We start from the raw sequence: 19,881 nt of genomic DNA, 5'->3' as shown, positions 1-19,881 counted from the left end.
TCGTTTCCTCCTTTTATTAAGCCGCGTTAGCTATAAGCAGAGACGAAAGGGAAGGCGACGACGGCGACAGTCGCGCTCTTCATCGAGGGGAAAGTTCTCTGCGAAAACGTAGAGCCCTCGAGGAGAAATCAAGAAACACTCAGCGTATACACTCTTCTCTCGGCTCCGACGGGTGCCGACTTGGCTTTGACGGGAGGAAAACCTGTTGGGGGCCCGGAGTTTCCACTTTTTTTCATTAATTTCCCCCGCCGCATCACCGGCGGCCGTCCATTCCGCGATCGTCCCACTACACTGAGCGGCCGACTCAGTCGTCCGCCGGACTCTGGAGGCGGCAACTGCGAAACGCACTTCGCCTTCCAGCAAACTCACAGGTGAGCACCGCAGGCTTTATTAAGCGTGGGCTTGTAACATAGCGACTTTGCGTACCAGCAGATGTGTGTCCCACTACTCTTTTAGTTTTCTTTCGCACGGTCAATACTACACGCGAATGAATCGCCCCTAACCGTCCCCCTCGTCTATCGCGGCTCGTCGTTAAGCTAGAACGGCACTTGATGATAGCAGGTTGTAATGCCTGCTTTTAGCATAGTCACATAAGCTCCATGTGCATCGTATACTGTCACCTGAAAGGGAGATAGTGGAGTAAAATTTAGCTTCGGTTAATTTTATTTTGACTCTAGTGCACGCGGGCTTAGCCAAAAAAATTATAGGACGGCGTGCGCCTCAGTCCTATGAAACATTTCCGAAAGGACGTGCATGTTTTCCACGTTAATAAACGAATGGTTGGCCGTTTTCTACCGGCAATTTTTTTTTACTTATAATTTACTTCAGAGCTCTTCATTCTGCGCTAAGCGCAGTGTTAGCGCCAGAGAGCAATTTTACGTTTTAGAATATGAATCTGACATGCGCCCTCAGTGCAGACGTGTACCGCTAGTACTGTGACGTTCAATGAATGGAACATCAAGAATTAAGAGATAGCCTCCAAAAAGCTTTCGCTTTTACGACATACCTCCCATCTTTAAAAAAATGTAGAGCATTCCGTATAGAAGCTATGTTCAAATCCCATTTCTGTATAACAAGGCTCGATAGCTTCGTCTTTGCCTGCATAATGCTTGACTAATAAACAACTTTTTTTTTTCAAGATTTCTTGTGCTCCGTTAAGCGATTTCAAGTCCCTTTGATTGCACTTTAAAAGCGCTTTTAGTGGCAGCAAGATAACGCCCTCTGCACTCGAAAGGCATTAAGAAAAAATCTTCGGACATGCGAACCAATACTCTAAATTGTTTCGAGCCCACTGGGACCTCAGTGCTGGGCGCATTTCTCGGCTACTTGTGGCAGTGTGCGTCCGCTTCGCCGTACTGACTGCTGAGCGTGGTGCCGCCGCCGCTTGACTCCTCAGTGGAGGGGGGAAAGGGATCGACAACGGGAAAGGCCTCATCCTGCTCCTCCCTAACCTGAGGAACTTGGTAAAACGTCCCTCACGACACACGGCTTCACACTATCGCGCACTGCTTTCAGCATTACCTTTATCTATTTCGCTAAGAAGAGACTGCACATCATTTTCACACCTCTTTCTTGAGTGCTACGTCAACTCCGCGGGTACAGGCGTATCGATGTAGTTTGTGTGTTATTATGGTTGGACATCCCCAAAAAGGTGTTTTTTTTTTTTTTTCGGAGGATTCGCTGCGCGCTCGGGGTCTATTGATTCTTCAACTGTTTCTTCCCGTGATATGACGGAAAACGAAACGACCGGATTTCGAACCCATGCCATTTCTTCTCTTCAAATGGAGAACATAACTACGCCCGCGAGGGCGGTCGGGAAATTTTACGGATAGCGGAACGGAGTTGAAAGAAAAGTTTTTTTTTAAATTTAGGCTAATATACTAATCTATGACAACTTAATGCGGGCGCAGTATTTATTTCAAAGTGCAAGCTGATGTGTAATGTGTAATGCCGCGGATTTCAAAACATTTTTTTTCTGAATGTTTTGAAAATCGCCATAGATACTTTCTTGGTTATTATAGCGTTAACGGTCTTGTCGTCTCGTTTTGAGAAATTCACGAAGAGAGAGATTTAATTCAAAATGATGAAAGGAGGGCAGGGTAAGGGCGGTCTGGAGGCATGAACGTTTGGTATACATTGGTGCTTTCCTGCAACGCGCTTAGCGTGGTAACGAACCAGGAAGCACTTAGTTTACGTTTCCGTTCAACAACCTCCGTTTTCTTCCCCGTTGAATCTGCTGCTTATGCACGCCTTGGTGGAAAACGGAATGCAGGCACTACAGCCACAATTTAAAGAACATAACTGTGTGTTGCAGTGACAAACACCAAAGAGGCTGCGTCAGTTGCGTGAAAATGCGAATATAATATTTTCCTTCTCTCTATAGAATAAACTGAGGGTTAATTTTGGGGTGATAAAAAGGAGTTGGCCCAGCCCTCGCATTTGCCATGCCTATTGTAACCAATCACAGGTAGCTGTGATACCCTCTAGAATACCTCCTTTTTTAAAAGCTTACCATTAGTAGAGCTGTCCACGAAAGAAAGCCTATAAACAAAAAATTGTTATCCTTCTGTAAAAACGTCAAAATATTACAAGTGTCATCCTTTCATTTCCTACTTGATGCAGCCTTCAAGCCTTATGTTGTCGAAAACTTAATAGACGCGCTACTCTCTTTTATTGAGATATTGTGGTTCTGGACAGCTGTGTGCACACCTCGGCAAAAGTAGTCGCCACTCATTTACACTCACACAAAAAAATATATATATATATTTCCTCTCTCACTCACTCACACTCACGCTCACTATGCGCCCTCCACCACTCGCACCCACTTGCACTCACGCTCACCACTCGCCGTAACTACTCGAACTCACTTGCGCTCACGCTCACCGCTCACCATCAACACTCGCACTCACTCGCGCTCACGCTCACCACTCGCCATCACCACTCACACTCACTCAAACTCGCCATTCGCCGTCACCAGTCGCACTCACTCGCGCTCTCGCTCACCACTCGTCCTCTCCCCTCGCACGTGAGTGTGTGCAGCAGACCCTCAATGAGTCATGAAACCGAATAGTATTAGTGCATTAAGGCGTCAGAATGTCATCCAAATCATCTTTCTTAGTCAACGCGCCACTAGAGAAATAATTATAAGGTGCCCCATAGCAGGAGCTCAGTGACGAAATATTTCCGAAGCTAAAAGCAATCCCGCCATTAATAACCATCACAGCCAGCGCCTTCTGCGACGTATAGTCAACAGGGAGTACAAGCGCAACAGTGGCGCTCACCGCGGTAAGCCCCGCAAATGCCGCGAGTAGCGCGAGTGCACTCACGAGTGGTGACTCGTGAGCAGGGCTCCCCGCGAGTTGCTCTCGCACTCGCAAGTGGTGAGTAGGGCTCGCCGCGAGTGGCGCTCGCACTCGCGACTGGTGAGCGGGGCTCACGGCACGTTGGGCTCGCACTCACTCGCACTCACACTCTCCAGTCGAAAACAATGGCGAGGCTCACTCACCACTCACTCATGAGCGGTGAGGGGGGGTGAGTGCACTCATGAGTCAGCCTGCCGACCTATGGCTGTGTGCGCTTGAGCAACGTGTAGCGAAATACCAGGCGCCTGAACTCCAATGGTACCAGTTATGCACGTGACAATGCCAATGGTTTAAATTTTTGACACTTATAATTCGTGACCTCTACTACACTGTAAGGACTGATTACCGAAGCGCGCACACGATAACAATGCGCAAGCAGTGAGGGTAAGCCACCGTCTGGGCATACATTTTTTGCTCTCTCAAAACTAGAGCTGTCTTGTGCATGCTGTCATTCAGCAGACATGTGCCTTGACGAAAAAAAAAGTTCACAGCGCTAAAATAATCCCATACGGACCATGCATTCAGCCGACATCTAATTTCAAGGTTCTCATGGGCAAGTGCTGGAAATCCAGATTTTGAAGCTCGACAGTGAATGCCTGAATGAAGAACGTTCGTACATCAACTGCTGTCACCCATGACGGGCCATGAGCAATCAAGCCTTGCTGAATCCCCCTTTTACGAGCGATAGTGCGGCGCATGTTCGCCTCCTTCCACCAGTATTCCGTGAAGAAAACAACCCCGAGGGAACGACCGAGTGCGATGCCTACGCAGCTTTGTGCCTTTGAGTGCATCATAAATTATACAGCATACAGGTGGCAAAAGCAGAAACGAGATCAGAGATAACCGCCAGCCTCTTCACAAGATCCTCGAAGCAGCTGGCACCGCAAACGTGTGTGTGTTACTTTTCTTCGAGCCCTGCCTTACAGACAACGGCTTTGGCGGTAGGAATGGGGTAGCCGCTTTTTAATGCAAAGCTCGATTCCAACGCATGGGGTGAGATGTGCAGGCGTTACATTTAACTGCATTTTTAATGCGGAGAACGAATGAAACAAATGGAACTTAACGCTAGCTGTCTATCAGAACAAAAACCGTCGTTTGAAGGTTAAACAGTGCAGTGCATACATTTCGAGTGGTTGAAAGAGTTTGTAACCCCCCCCCCCCCTCCCCGCCTCTGCCCCCAAAAAGAGCAGATGAACAAAAACAAAAGGGTGATGAACACAGGTACTCCTTGTTTTTTTTAATACTACTGTTTTCCACAAAAAGATGGTCGGCCCCAAGACACGTTTATTTGGGGTCGGCATTTGGCTCCGAACTTGTTTTCTTCAGTATCATAAATATTGCTTTCGGTTGAAGCGTCGGCGAACTATAGCGAAGAAATTGCGCTCATCGTCAGTGCGCTGCCACCGGACACTACATCATGAGGTGTAATTTTTGTTACATTTTGTATAAAACGTCCCAATCCGCTGATGTAGCCGGTATATCAAGTCGTGTTGTTGAGTGAACGCAGCGAAATCTGATACGTGGGCTGCAAACAAAGTTGTGAAAAAACAAAGTACTTGAACAACATAAACAACATATTTTCAGCGTTATTTATTACTACAGAGTCTCTAGAAAATGCAAGAAAAAAATAAAAACGATGTGAAGATACATGATAAAATAATTAGGAATTTGAAAATAGTAATATAAAAGCGCGCGGCACCGCCTTTCTGCAACACGAGCCAAAGTTATGAGTTCCATGGTTTATATTATCGAAGTTCTCAACTCGCTGACGCAGCTGCAGTACAGGTCGTGCTCTTCAGCCAAAGCAATAAAATTTCGGAAACGCGCTACAAACAACGCCGTAAAAAAAAACCTCTTGAAGCAATGTTTTTTTCAACGCCACGTATTTTAAACTGTGTAAAAATGAAAAGAAAAAAAAACATAGGCAGCACATGAAAATGATACAGAAACACACATGATTATATGGCTCGGATCCAAAGTCGAATGATTGAATATGACCAACAGACCACCTGAATATCGTCATTGGCGGAAAGCCAAAAAAAATAACAGGAAAGAAGTTCAGTTACGCTCAGCAGACACGTGTACCATTAGAGAAAATGCTTTCATGGAGACCTGTAAGGTCAAATGTGTCAGCCGACGCAGCGACACCCACAAACGCATAAGACGATAAATAAGGTGTATATTTTAGCGCGAGAAAAAAACTACCGAGTACAATTATTTAGGATTTGCTGAGGTATCCTCAATCCTAAATTCCATCCAGCGACTACAAACTCGCAATTTACCCAAGGCCGGTAGGCTGAATTCTTTACGTAATCTTCCGTGCCTGAGCGTTAGGCTATGTTCAGACTACCGATGCAAAAGCCATATCGTGATCTATAGACGTAAAAAAAACGGCATGTCACGCAGTTCGGTTGGCTGAGACAGACATGAAATAACGTAATTCCATTCTTTAAAGTTATTACGACAGTTTCGGGAACAGTCTGAACACGGCCTTAGGCCGCGTTCAGGCTATATCGCAATATGCGCAACTGCTGGAACTTTAGTCTGAACCTTAGTGAAGCAATCGTTCTGAAACAACTGCGATGAGCCGGAAAGCTGTACCTCATATAAGGTAAGCGCGGACGAAAACAAACGTGCTATGGGCGCAAGTCAAAATTTATGTTGATTTCTTCGTCTCTGCAGCCAGGTCTAGGTCACTGGTGAATAGACATTAAAAAAGGACATTCGGTGGAATTACCCGATGTCCCATCGGGTAATTCACCCGCATCCGGAATGTCTGTCACGAGGCAACTACTACTCTATAACCTCGAGTGTCGCTCTATACAGAGGCTCCGATTGTACCGTTAGACCACGAACTATTGTCAAGGCACCAAGTGGGCGCAGACTGTGATGCAAAATGGCGACACTTGCTGCACTCATGCCAATTTACAAAAGGTGTCGTGACATACAGCAAGATGAATGTCATTTCTTTTTTAGTAATAGCCTGAAAACATATATGGTACCTAACGTGGTGGACGGGGCTACTTAAATTGTTAATCAAACCAGCTAAACAGACTACATTGCTTCATACTAGCTGTCTGATCTCCATTGCAGGCGTTGAAATGGGTGGGAGGCAAGGTATTTCATGACGTTCAACCTAACCGTGAGGGCTGCCAGAGAAAAAAACTTTCGCTGCGCATCTGCCACGTAACATGTGCACAAATTTGGTGCTATTATGGGCAGAACAAAGACTTGGTAAAAAAATTTTAATGCTAGAAATGAAGTGAGTGATTGGTGCGTGGGTGCGATAAGCACCTTTGGAGTGCGCATCAAGAAGCCGTACACTTACAACCGCGTCGCCTTCCGGTACAACGCGTCCGCACGACCGCCTGCCAGCCGTCAGGCACGTGTCCTTTCAACGCTTCGACGGTGACCCTGAAGCCGTCGTGATGGATTGAGGAAGAGCGAAGCGGTATCAGCCCCGGTGAAGGCGCCAAGCCTGCGCCCCGCCCAGCTCGCGCGGAAGACGTGCATGCATGCTTATCGTGCTGCCGAGAACCCGAGGATGCGCCCACTTCCATCGGAAGGGGTTCACATCTCCTATCGGGTCGGCGGTGCGCCAGTCGGAGGCCTGCCGGTGCAGTGCCAGTGTGGCGAGCGGTGTCTGAACGCGCGTCGTCCTCCCTTGTCTGCAGGAGCCACGATGCGGACCCTCCTGCTGACCGCTGCCTTGGCCTTTCTCCTCCTGGCTGACCTGAGCTGTGCGCAGAGGAGGAGAGGTAATGTCTCCGCGATGCATAACCTATATACGCATCGCCACTGGCCCCGGGCCATGAATCGGTGCCTCTGAAGCCTGTGCGTGCTATAAAAAAACGGACTTGCTGCCTAATGTCAAATTTCTGTGTCAGGATTCAAAAACTTTTCAAAGCCACTTTCTAATTCTTGTATAACCTTCGTGAAAAAGTGCCTTTAACGAACATTAGAGAAGCCCGGTGTGCATCTGGCTTCATTTTGTGTCCCCAAATTAAACTGTTTAAACTTCCTTTCGTTTCGTACCTGCGATGTATCTACTGAAACAAGACCCGTCAGTCATTCTGTATAAAACCATGTTATTATTTCATTTGAATGGGACCATAACATTAATCTAAAGGGTCTGAGGTGCTGACCAAGGCAGGACACAGCCTCAGAGTCCTGGTTTGGTGTTCCTAGGTCGTTATACATCGCACGAATACCAAAGGAAAAAAACTATGGCCGTGATGTATGTTTGCTTCGCTGCAAATGACGCCGAGAGACAATATCGTTTTCGAATCCCCTGTCATGCAATGCCATGTAATGGCCCTACCCCTTTCTTTTCTACCGTCTTCCTGGCTCTTCTTCCCCCTCCTCCTATTACTCTTCCCCTCCCTCTTCATCCAACACTTCCTCATCTTCCTTTTTCATCACTCCCCACTAGCCCTGTAGATCCCTTCTCACTGCATACCTTACACCTGTCCTTACTCCCATTTCTTTCCCCAGCTCCCTGCCCTCATACCAGGTCACGTGACCCTGGGGTGACCCATGGGCCGGTTACTAGTGGGCCACCGCTGGGTCACTAGTAATTTGTGGGCCCCGAGTTTCTGCTCTGTCACCCACCCAAGGGTCATGTGACCATTAGGGTTTTGTGTATAACGAGTTACTGATGGATGACCCACTCATGGTACGCTAGTGGGTCATGGGTAGGTAGGTCACTGAGTAGTTTGCACACACTTGACCCATCTGGGGGTCACTGGTAACTTTGGGTCACCAGCACCTTACTGGCTGATTCGGGCAACACAGACAGACAGACAGACAGACAGACAGACAGACAGACAGACAGACAGACAGACAGACAGACAGAAATTTCAGCTTTTGCCGACCCCAAGAAGGACTATCCTCTTTTAACAAAGCGTCATAGCTGCTCTAGTCAGTCTATCCTCACATTTATGTGATTCTTTTAATACATGCACTTAATTCTCTCTAGTTTATTCTTTGTCCCAAAATTCTGCCCACATATTTCGTCTCTCTTACTGACGACATTATTTCCCTCCTGCTTCTCCAAAGACCAATACTTACAATTCTTCTTCCTATTCCCCCATTACCACCTCCCCCCGAAATAGGCGTAAGGTGGGGAACACCACCCGCTCCAGGCAAGATATCTTAGCTTTATAGCCAATTAGAATTAATAAACAAGGGGAACACCAAAGAGCAGTTTAAAAAAGAAAACCAATTAGTAGACTTACAAAAAAACATACGGGATACACATGCTTTTTTCCTAACGAGATCGAAGAATTTTTGACGTCCTACTTCGCGCAAACTTGTTCTCTCTCTGCAGGTGAAGGGAACCGTCGCAACCAAACACCGAGCCGCAACCAGGTGCGAAACCGAGGCCAGCAGAGCCAAAACCAAAGACAGGCTGCCGCCTCAGGACAGCCACGATCGGACTGCCAGACAGCGTCCGGCCAGCCGGGTGTCTGCGAAGCGTTGAGCCACTGCGTGTTCCAGTTCAACGTTATCGAAGAGATCGCCAGTTCCCGCTGCGCTGACGCCAACCGCGTCTGCTGCCCACTCAACACGCCTGCTGCCACGGGGCAGAGTAAGCGACATTGGCGCAAATAGCTGGGAGCATTCCACCTCGGAGTTCATACCGGAATGTCTAACCGTGTTACTGCTGTGACCAGGCTAAAGAATGTCACACGACACAAATGTCAACAAAGCCTTTGCTCAACAGCTACCACCAAAATCGTTTTCTTCAATAACAAAAGTAGAGTCATTATTTTGATGGTGGATACCTACGGCGACGGATGTCAACACTAGAATACTATCGCTTTCACGAAAGCGTCCACTTATAAGCTTGCTGGCGTGCCAGTTTGCCAGGTGTTTGTAACGGTACTCGAAAGGACTCGCAACGGTAAATGCGGCCGGCCTTTAAATGATCTGTGATAAAACACTGTATCGGGCGACGCAGCGTTATCCGAAAGAATACCCGTCAAGGCATTGTAAGGCAACTCATGGGCCTCTTAGGCCAACGCAAGGGTCTAAGCAATGGGTCTCCTCAAACTGTTGCCAGCGGGGACGCTATGGCTGTACCCGCGATCCAATTGCCGCAACGGCTTGCTGTAATTCTGGGCGGACTTTCTTTATGCTTCCAATAGTGAGACGGACCTCGGCGTTTTACAAGCTTCAATATTCATGTGAATGGTTTGGATTAGCTACACTTTTGTTGGTACCAAATTTTTTTCTACCGCGACAGCTGGTATCCTATCCTAAACCTATCCTAAACAAAAAAATATCTCGCTCTCGCTCTCTCTCTCTCTCTCCAATGAGCTACCCACGCAGTCAATAAAATACGCTTCGTCATTCCGACCGCGCCGTAATCATTCCGACCACGCCGAATAGTTTGCCAGGAACGTACATTCTCGTGCAGTGGAATTTCTCGTTCTTCTTCACGGAATGCATTCCCGGTAATTTTTGTCTTCTCCCGCAGGTCCGGTGAGCCGTCCTGTAACCCTCATTGGACGAAGAGTGGCGGTTCCCAAAATTTCCAAGGAAGATCTAGACATCGCTGGCCGAGCCAGTCTCAGTGTCGTTCGCGGGATAGAAGACGCTGAAAGAACCCTGCTGAATGACGGTGAGCAGAGTTTTTTTCGATGCAAATATTCAATAAAAGGGCTCGCACAATACCAGAATTCTTACTTCTTTGTTCTACGTGGGATATATGAACACTTCCTTAAGTATGCTTGTAATGTCATGACGTATGTACCTTGATTTTGAGCGGCAGTTTGTCATACTTTCTACTGTGTTCAGTGAGCGCTGCCACTGGTCATTGATCATGTTGCCTGGTAGCTCTACTACTCTGTAACCCTCAGCTTAAGCGGTACAATATTGCATGATAACGGGCCGCCATGGCCCCACGGACACTCTTAAAACCCCTGCGCATACGCTTCACGCGAACGCGCCTGAGTGACCAACAATTGTGATCAAAAGGTAAAATGTACGCCAATGGTGTGGGCTACCGTGCGGTCGGACTGGAACAATTTCACTTGCCCCATGACGGCACATCGTGCAGAACGTCCCTCTTGCATTGCATAATGTCACAGCTCAGATCTCATTGTTGAGCGGAATAGCATGTTGAGCTAGTCACTGGCCCACTTTGCCTCTTTGGTCCCAATGATTGGACCCTCATATAAGTTGTGGTGAGGCGCAACCTACATTGCAAGAAACATATGGGGGTTTTCGTTACCCCAACGCAGCTAACAGACCAACCACTGCGATCGACAGGGCAATGTAGGCCAGTAACGACGCAAATCACACCCGTAGACTCGAATAGTCCACGCTATAATACTACGTAAGGCAAGCAAATGGTTTGGCATTGCGGGATGTCACAGCGAAGTCAATATATTTAGTCTAATCGCTGTCTGAACTCGTTATTTTACAACCCCCATGAAAAGTTTCACGAAAACGAATACATTAGGAGTGCCAGCTGGACGAAGCGTATAATGTAATGCTTTATTGCCGCATGCCTGTTAAGATAAAAATTTGCGTTACTTTCCACGATTGTACGTTGCCAGTATTCGTGCTTGAACTTTTATAGATATATGCAGCTACAGATGAAGCCAACTGCTTTATACAAGCACGTCGCATTCCGTAAACAAAGTGCTACCTATAGGCTCATCAAAGCAGTGAATGTTCGGTCCGACGCTGCCATCGGAGAAACAATGTGGCTACTGAACAGTCAGCGATGACAGGCATACGACGCTTCTTTTCAGAGCCCAGTGCAACCGCTTCATGGAGGCGAAATTTCCCATACAGAGAGTTTTAACAGCATAGCTGTTTAAGCTTTAGCCCAGACCGGCGGCATTCGCAAATATATATATATATATATATATATATATATATATATATATATATATATATATATATATATATATATATATATATATATATATATATATATATATATATATCAGGGTGTCGAACCGAAAAAAATACCGGTTCGGTTACGGTTCGGGTTCGGGTGAAATAATTTCGTTCCGGTTCAGTTCCGGTTCGACAAAATCACGTACCGAACCGGTTCACGAACCGGTTCGGGAGCTTGAACCGGTTCGCGAACCGGTTCGACGAGTTGAATTATCACTGAAATTAGAAAAAAACATTTACTAGTTTAAAACGACCGTCAAGTCAAAACACAAACAAAAATTCAAAATTCTGCTGTTCCCCAAGGGCAGTGGCGCAATTGCAAGGCAAACTTTAAACAATCACGAGATATTAGAAAAACAAATGAAGTGGCGACGATTTACCACCTTCTTTCTCGCTCAGACATTATGTTGTCCCAGCGACTATTCATAAAGCCACCGCCAAGACAAATGACGGTGGGATATATTTTCTGTCCTTTCCTTTTTTGTTGAAATCGCAATCGTCGCTATGCAATCACCCATCACGCTAACCTTGAAGCCTTAAATTTAGTCCTGCGTACTGGCGCGTTCAAATACCAGCGCTTAATACCAATGGCGCACATTTTTTTATATTTGTAACAAAACAGAAAAATCCTACAACAGGCACATAAATACTACCAATGAATTAGAATATTTGGTCACCCTGAATAATTTGTTAGCTGTCACCTTATCGAATGTGTTAGCCACACTTTTGTTAAAAGTAAGCTTTAGTTAATGCTCAGTCACTGCATTATTGCTCTGACCACTGCAATTCCTTTTGCGATACCGAAAGTGGGCATTACAATCAGTATGTCATCGTACCGCCTGAACCCCTACCATCGTTCCGTGTGCTACATTGCGGAATCTTATAACACATAATGCGGTTACAAAATGAAAGGGAAATTTGTCACGCGGAGCATGATATGGGACTGTTTGGGTAGACGCTCTTTAATTCGTCCACAGCAGTACTCCCCTCCGGAACGAGTCGCAGTAGAAGCAATGTAGCGAGTTGGGCAAACGGCTTAGCAAACGGCTTAGCCACTGAGCAGCTCCTGCGGTCACACTTGTCAAGTATTAATAATTTGCAGGTGTCGGACCTTTTAAACAAATTATGAAATGCAAAAAGTTTGCACACATCGGGTGTGAGCTTTCGCTGTTGCGCAGTGGAGCACTCCTGCAGCCTGATTGCTCCAATGAAGTCGCAACTAGGGAAGGGCAAAGTCGTTTTATATCCCCTGCAAGCTGCCGAGAATGACATTTCGTTTGGTCAGCTTGCACTACGCTCGCGCCTCCAGCAGCAACAGATCATTGCTACAATGGTGCTAATTCATTTCCCCTGTTGTTACATAGAGCGTGATAGTGTTCAATTGTCGGGAGGGGAAAGTACCCGAGCAAGTACGAAGTTGATGGTACGTGAAAGAAAAAAAGGCCTGAATTGCATTGACTGTGCAATATCAACAACAGAGGGTCGAACCGTTTCGGCATGAACCGGTAACCGTTATTTCTTTTTTCGGTTCAGTTCCGGTTCGGGTTCAGCGCGCTCAAAAAATAACGGTTCGGGTTCGGGTTCAGTTCCGGCAAAAATATCGGTTCAGTTCCGGTTTACGGTTCGGTTCGGTTCCGGTTCGACACCCTGATATATATATACATATATATATATATATATATATATATATATATATATATATATATATATATATATATATATATATATATATATATATATATATATATATATATATATATATATATATATATATATATATATATATACCAAGAAAAGAAACTGCGCCGCCTGTAATAATTGCATTATTTCAGATAGGTATTGTAAAAGTGAAGTCGGCATTCGCGCCTGCTGGAGTGCGAACACGAGGGGCATATGCGTATGCGCACCCCTAACTATATCACTAAAAGTGGTAGCCTTTTTTGAGCTACTAAAAAGCGAAAAAAAAAATTGGCACAGCTTGCTCTAGGGCCGGAGAAACAGTGGAGCTAGGGGTCGACCTAGCTTGTTTCCTCCTTGGATCTGCTGTCAGTATGGGGGACACACTAGAACGGCCTTGTAAAATACGGCTAACCTTGGCCTCAACCTTCAAAATTTAGCCTAGCCTAGCAAGAACACCGCAAAACCTAACAAAACTTAGCAAAGCCTAGCAAAATCTGGCAAAACTGAGCAAAACCTGAAGAAGCTAGGTTGACCCTTAGATCCGCTGTTGCGCCAGCTTTGAACCTCTAGTGCAAGCTGCGCCATTTTTTTTTTACCCTGAGCACCAGCTCTGCAAGAAAGATTTGCATAAATCTCGAGGGCGTTTGGTTCATCAGTTTTCAACGTTCCTCCCCGTAGAGCTACAAAGGATGGCTACCGACTTTCCTGAATCTAGTCGACCACACCTTAAACACGATAGTGCATACAAAGCAAGCATTTACCTTCAATTCTAACTGCGCATGACAACTTTGCGCGTCACTCAGGAGCGTTTGAATGGTGTGGAAATAAAGGGATGTTCCTTAGTGCGCGACATTATAGTCCTAACTTGGCTGCAATAAATTTCTCTTTGAACGACTTCTAACCGTATACATGAATTCAGATAGAAGAAGGCTAAGCATGATACATATGCACTTCCATATATTAATTTTTGGGTGATCCCTTGCTCTTTGGACACCATGCCGACTTAATAGCCTGTAAAGTTGAAGGAGTACACTCTGAGGCAATTCCGTGGTTCATCTGCACCACAAAGCACTGAAGCGCCCAATTTATACGGCCAAAAAGAAAAATCCGGCGAATGACAGCAGCGTGCATACCATTGACTCCAAAATGCGATCTGCGCTGTGGCACTGCGCAGTGCAGAACGTCATACTTGCAGTGCGTCACGCCCCAGCAGCGACCGCGAACTACTTCGTATGCTCGACATCGCAATTCGCAGACATTTTATTGTTAGCTGCAAGGATTGGACAATGGGGTGCATTGCGGTGAAGCTGAACCACAGAATTTACTTAGAGCGTAATTACACTAGAAGAAATCGCCGCAAGTGGGCCTCACCACAACGTCCCAGGACGACCAATCAGCGTGACCAAATGTGCGAAGTTTGCGAATGATGAGGTGAAGGATTCAATTAAAGTTGAAAAAACGAATTTACGCTGGTAGATCAGCGCACATGCATGCATTTGGCTGTGTCCCAGCTCAGATTCTTTTTCTTTTACTCTAATCGCATGCTGGGTCTTGTCGTTAGCAAAATTCACGCATTTGGTCACGCTTATTGGTCGTTATTGGGCGTTGTGGTGAAGTCCACCCGCAGCCATCTCTTAGGGTACGGCGCGCATCAGGACCCACCACACCGCTTGTTTCATCGTGTTTCCTGTGACGCTTTCTGGTTAGCCTGTTTGCCACACACACACACACCCGGCGAGTGTTTCGATTTATTTCTCTCGCCGGCTCCCTGCCGCGTAGCTTACGTTGCCAAAGGTTTCATATCCGTTCCGCAATACGGTTGCTAATGGCGGGAAAGCAGCGGAGTGGCTGTTTGTTGAAACGGTGCAAGCAATGCACGAATCATGTGGATATACTGACGATGTGGGTGCTTACAACCCAATTGCTACTGTGCACAATGCTGTATTTTAACACGTGTAATACGAAGGCAAATGTTTTGACTATGCTGAGAGGGAGTCGTTGTAAGTCACCGTACGATATTAGCTCACGGAAACAAATGTTTTTGCAGCCTTAATTGTACGGAACAATAATTCATTACCATGCAAAACAAATCGCATGAACCAGTGTCCTCAATAAACGCTTCTCTTCGTCACCCGTACTCCGCTCTATACAAAATGCTGTCTGAACCGACATAGAGCCGAACACGAAAAACACGACAACCGGTGCTTTTGTTTTCGTCACTGATGCCTCTGTTATGAGGTTTTTCAAAACGGGATCCCAAACAAATTCCGATTACGTTTCGTATCTGGCAAATCAATGCACATTAAATTAAAAGGTACCCTGCCCCGGCTACGACCCGCCGTTTCAGGAGCCCGTCAGCAGTTTTATGGCTACCGGCACTTTGTTTCTACAAACATCCAAATTACCGCCTAAGCTTCTCATGTGGTTTGAATCCTTCTTTTGTGTGCCTTCAGGTCTCTTCGCCAAGCGACACACGACCGCATCCTTGCACGCCGCCTTCTTCGGCTCCAAGCCCATTGTACAGTCACTTGGCAGGGATGGTCTCATCGGACTCGAAGCTACGCGGCAACTGGCTCAAAGGTGGGTGCGCTACACGAACCTGTATCGCTGCTAAGTGTGCACGATAAAGCGCGGGAAATTAGCTAGCGTCCTTTCCAAAAAGATGCCTCGCTTCCTGACAAAGGTTAGGAAGGGGCACTACGAGGCGAGAACATGCAATAAGAAACGGCGCAAATTCTAATCAGGCCAGCAAAATCAATCAATCAATCAATCAATCAATCAATCAATCAATCAATCAATCAATCAATCAATCAATCAATCAATCAATCAATCAATCAATCAATCAATCAATCAATCTTTATTAAAGTGCCCAGGAACAGCCGAAGCCTTTGTGCTGGCGGACTGAGAAAAAAAAAAGGCGGCACGGAAATACATCAGCAGCTGACAAATCAACACTTAACAAGGTAGGCCATCAATTAAAAAAAAACAAGAAAAAGAAAGAGGAGCTTACAGGGAAATACAAAATGTCATCTAACCGAAATTACACGATTAAGAGAATCTAATGTCTGATCCATCGCAAAAACATATTGAACAATAGGCGTAGTAGTAGGGCATACATACCAGTAGTAGCATACAAAACCGCTCTCCCGGTTCTGTATGCAGGTTTTCATGATACTTCTGGTCTTCCGGTCTTCTAATTCGCGCCTCAAACTATTCAAAACGCCTTGTCTTTCTCAACTAATTTATGCCTCTGTCGCGTGGAAGGGAACCTGTATACCTAATGCTCAGTGCGCAGAGGGTGTATAGACGGAATTTCGATGAGTATTTAGGCATCGTTTTTCTTCTCAGCCGGCCGACATTGCTTTAGCAGGGCCCAGATTCCCCATACTTGTGTCTCCAAGTTAGAGAACCCGCTCAGCGCTCCTGTTTCTATACAAACTTCTTCCTGATATAATTTCATGCCAGCAGCTAGTTTCGCCTATCAGTTTTCGCGTACCCCAAAGAGCAACGAGGTGTAGCCATCATTCTCATACTGCTGCAGTGCTCGGCAAGTGTTCTCCTCCCCAAGGAGTGCATCATCTGTATGACTGTCATTCTGGAGAACTTGGTATTTTTCAGCGTTCCCTGCAGCAGTTTTATACCGAGTTGCTAGATGTGATAACTATAATTTCTTGTTTAGACAGGGCTTTTTCCTTATATATTTTGTACAATGTAGGAGGCGTTGTTATGCAGATCGTTCTCTGCAACTTACTGCTGTGTGCTACTTTCCCTCCGTTGTGCAATAACAACAGCAACAACAACAACAACAACAACAACAATAATAATAATAATAATAATAATAATAATAATAATAATAATAATAATAATAATAACATAAAGGTGAAGAAGAAGAGGATAACAAGAAGCATCTTCAAGGGCACCACCATCATTTTAATCAGCTAAATAATGCTGGTACACTCTAAGACAATCCTGTGGTTCAGCTTTACCCAATGCCCTCTAATGAAAAATCCATGTCACCAACAAACCAAATTAGGCGAATGAAGTTGTCGAGCATACGATTTGACTGTTGCGTTAGATTGCGATTCGACTATAAAGCCTGCGACGTGGTGCCATGCAGTGCAAACACGACGTTCCGCATCACGTAGTGCTCTAGCGCAGACCGTATTTTGGAGTCAGCGGCGCGCACGTTGCTGCCTTTCGCCGAATTTGCTTTGTTTGGCGGCATGGATTGGTCACTTCAGTGCTTTGCGGTGGAAATGAGCCATCGGACTGAGTGCATTACAGTGTGTTATTACATACGGGAGTGAGGTAAGGAAAACTGATGTGTTTTGGGGGTGATGCAGGGACACTTGATGTGGAATGGAATGAAGGTCATGATGATTTCTCACCGCCGCGAGAGACAGTGGCGCCTGAGCTGAAGAGCTATAATTCTAATCCAGGTTCTAATGAGGAACTGTAGTATGTCATTTCGCTCCCAGCGCAGTAATTAGCGCAATCAGAACACCACTGCACATTCCGGGGGGAAATTCGCACGCGCACGTCAAATATTTGACATGTTTTTTTTAGTAACGCTTCCGGCATTAACAAAATATTACATACAATTAGAACTGCTACGGCGTAGTAGTGAATAAGGTTTTCAGTGGGAACTCATTTTGTTTGTGGGTTGCTAAGTCGCAGGTCCGTACGAAAACAATAACTGTTAGTTAGTACAGCGAGCATAATACTTGGTGTCTCGAAGAAGGGGTCTTGATTGCCCCGCCTATACTTTCAAGGCAATAGCAATCCAGCGCACATAAATGTCAAGTTCCCCTTTGCCTGCATTCAATAGGTATAATGACTAACATTGAGAGGCTTATGATTCTTTTTCACTGCGATCCCAGAGTCGGTGTTTCATCCGGGAATGTCGCATAGGTAAGCGAGGCTGACAGAATGTGAGGCCTACAAGCCCCTCAGCGCAATTCAGGACCTCTTCGCTACGCAAAGTTCTTGAAATTTGGGATTTCTTAACGGCCTACGTCAATGTCAATCAAGCTTTTAGCAAAGCATCCCAACCATTCCCGTTGAGGGCGTAGCACCCCTGCGTTTATTGCTTCCGCAGATTCAATCTGGACTCGACGCAAGGCAGAGATGGCCTCCAACGGTTCAACATCCAGAACACGGTAATTGCCGATGCTTGCCCGAAGATTCCTCGCTGCCCGTCCACCAAGTACCGGTCCCCCGATGGGCTCTGCAACAACCTTCAAAACCGCGAGTGGGGAAAGTCCCTGACCGCCTTCGAGAGGTTCCAGCCACCCAACTACGCTGACGGTGAGACCATCTTTCAATGCCGCAGCGTCATTTTAGAAAAACGCCTTATTCGTTTAGATGTTGTACCAGAGTGTTTTGTGAAATACGCACGTTATATGTCTACTTCGCAGATCATCTGAGCTTTTGCTAGCTCTCTAAGAAGAACCGAGATTTCGAGGCTGAAACTTCCTGCGGTGCTTCTCTTCCAGAATAGTAGGATATATTTGTGAGCCTTGGGTGCAGAAACATTCCTTGGATCTGTCTGCCTCGCCACAGAAATCCTAAGCGATAAATCGCTGCATCCAAAGAGCAAATAGGACTAATAACAAGGCCAGCCACATGATTTGACTAAAATAAAAAATGATCCGTGATGTGAAGCCCGCATGGAACAGGTCATTATTGCATTGTGTAGCGCCACAGTGCAGTCAAGCCTAGATTCACAAAGCTGTTTCAACGTAAAATATTGCAAGAGCAGCTGGTGACTGGCCAACCCGTGCGGCGTTGCTTCCCCGCTAAAAACGGAATGATAGCCAACGCCCACCGCACGCGCTTCTTGAGATACCTTGCGTGCAAACAGCTTTGTCAATCCCGGCAACATTTTTTGGATTAAATCGTATGCCAGATCTCCACACTGGCTTGCTTGGCCCCTCCTATTGCTGTTACCGATAATTCGCGTACGTTGTGCTGAAGCATACAAGTGTTTTAAACAGTGTACTAACTCACACACACTACGACAAGCGTAATTTTGGAAGCCAGCCCAGCGATTAAGTTCCTATACCGACACAACGCACACAAATGGTGCGCAGGATGGCGGGCTTTTGGCACTTTTACAACTTCTCAAAGTGCTGATAACAAGGAGTAGGAACAGAATACCGATATTAAACTTCAAATGGCCGCGCCTTTATTACCAACATTGTTCCGAGTTTCCCCGTAATGATCGTGTCATTTAAAAATTGTGATCGTACATTTTCACGAACAACCTTGCGTCGAGACTATTTCCACCGACAGTGTGTTCTCTGGTTTGTGCAAATAAGTATGTTGAGAAGTATCCTCGTGTGCCATAAAAATCGTTTCCCTGTCACGAGCATCAAACCCTGATCGCAGGTCTCACGCTTCCGCGGGTCAGCATCGACGGCGGGCCCCTGCCCAACCCAAGGAAGATCTCCGTGGCCGCGGATCCCGACGCCGACTTCCCCAACCAGAGGAACACGCTCATGCTGATGCAGTTCGCCCAGTTTGTCGACCACGACCTCACGCTCACCGGAGTGTCGCGCTGTGAGTAACACGGCATCATCAAACACCACAAGAGCGTGTCCATTCTTTGTTAATGAAATTTCGGGTAGCCGTTTACCTCCCGTATCACCTGGCAATTTTTTTTATTTCTTGCCTTGTTGGTGACCATGATGATATTCATTTATCAAATAAGGTTCTCCTTGCATGCGAAAAGCGGTATGTAGCAAACGGTGCTTTCTGTGAGACTGATTTTGCCTATATGCAAGCACGACAGAGACATGCCGTTCCAGGTACCGTTGCTGTTAAGACGTTCGTCCATTTGCGCCGTACATCCTTCCCTCACCGTATGGATGCTACCGTATAGTGCAATGGCAGAAAAAGGTTGAAATTTTCGCTGTACACTCTG

At 46.1% G+C, this 19,881-nt stretch overlaps 1 protein-coding gene across 1 annotated transcript in view; it reads left to right on the top strand.

The window, feature by feature from the left end:
* The first annotated feature begins 44 nt into the window (after nt 1-44).
* LOC144153577 (salivary peroxidase/catechol oxidase-like) overlaps nt 45-19,881 on the top strand; it is a 45,348-nt gene continuing 25,511 nt past the window's right edge. The window contains exons 1-7 of the mRNA XM_077685207.1: nt 45-371; nt 7,037-7,120; nt 8,692-8,952; nt 9,844-9,987; nt 15,410-15,536; nt 18,055-18,263; nt 19,347-19,517. Of these exons, the coding sequence (XP_077541333.1) occupies nt 7,045-7,120; nt 8,692-8,952; nt 9,844-9,987; nt 15,410-15,536; nt 18,055-18,263; nt 19,347-19,517 (988 nt within the window). The 5' untranslated portion in view covers nt 45-371; nt 7,037-7,044. The remainder of the gene's footprint in view (nt 372-7,036; nt 7,121-8,691; nt 8,953-9,843; nt 9,988-15,409; nt 15,537-18,054; nt 18,264-19,346; nt 19,518-19,881) is intronic.

This window comes from Haemaphysalis longicornis, unplaced genomic scaffold (assembly GCF_048455015.1).
Source record: "Haemaphysalis longicornis isolate Haplotype H1 unplaced genomic scaffold, Haemaphysalis longicornis Haplotype H1 scaffold_1, whole genome shotgun sequence".
NCBI classification, from domain to species: domain Eukaryota; kingdom Metazoa; phylum Arthropoda; class Arachnida; order Ixodida; family Ixodidae; genus Haemaphysalis; species Haemaphysalis longicornis.
This window is presented reverse-complemented; position numbering and strand designations above follow the sequence as displayed.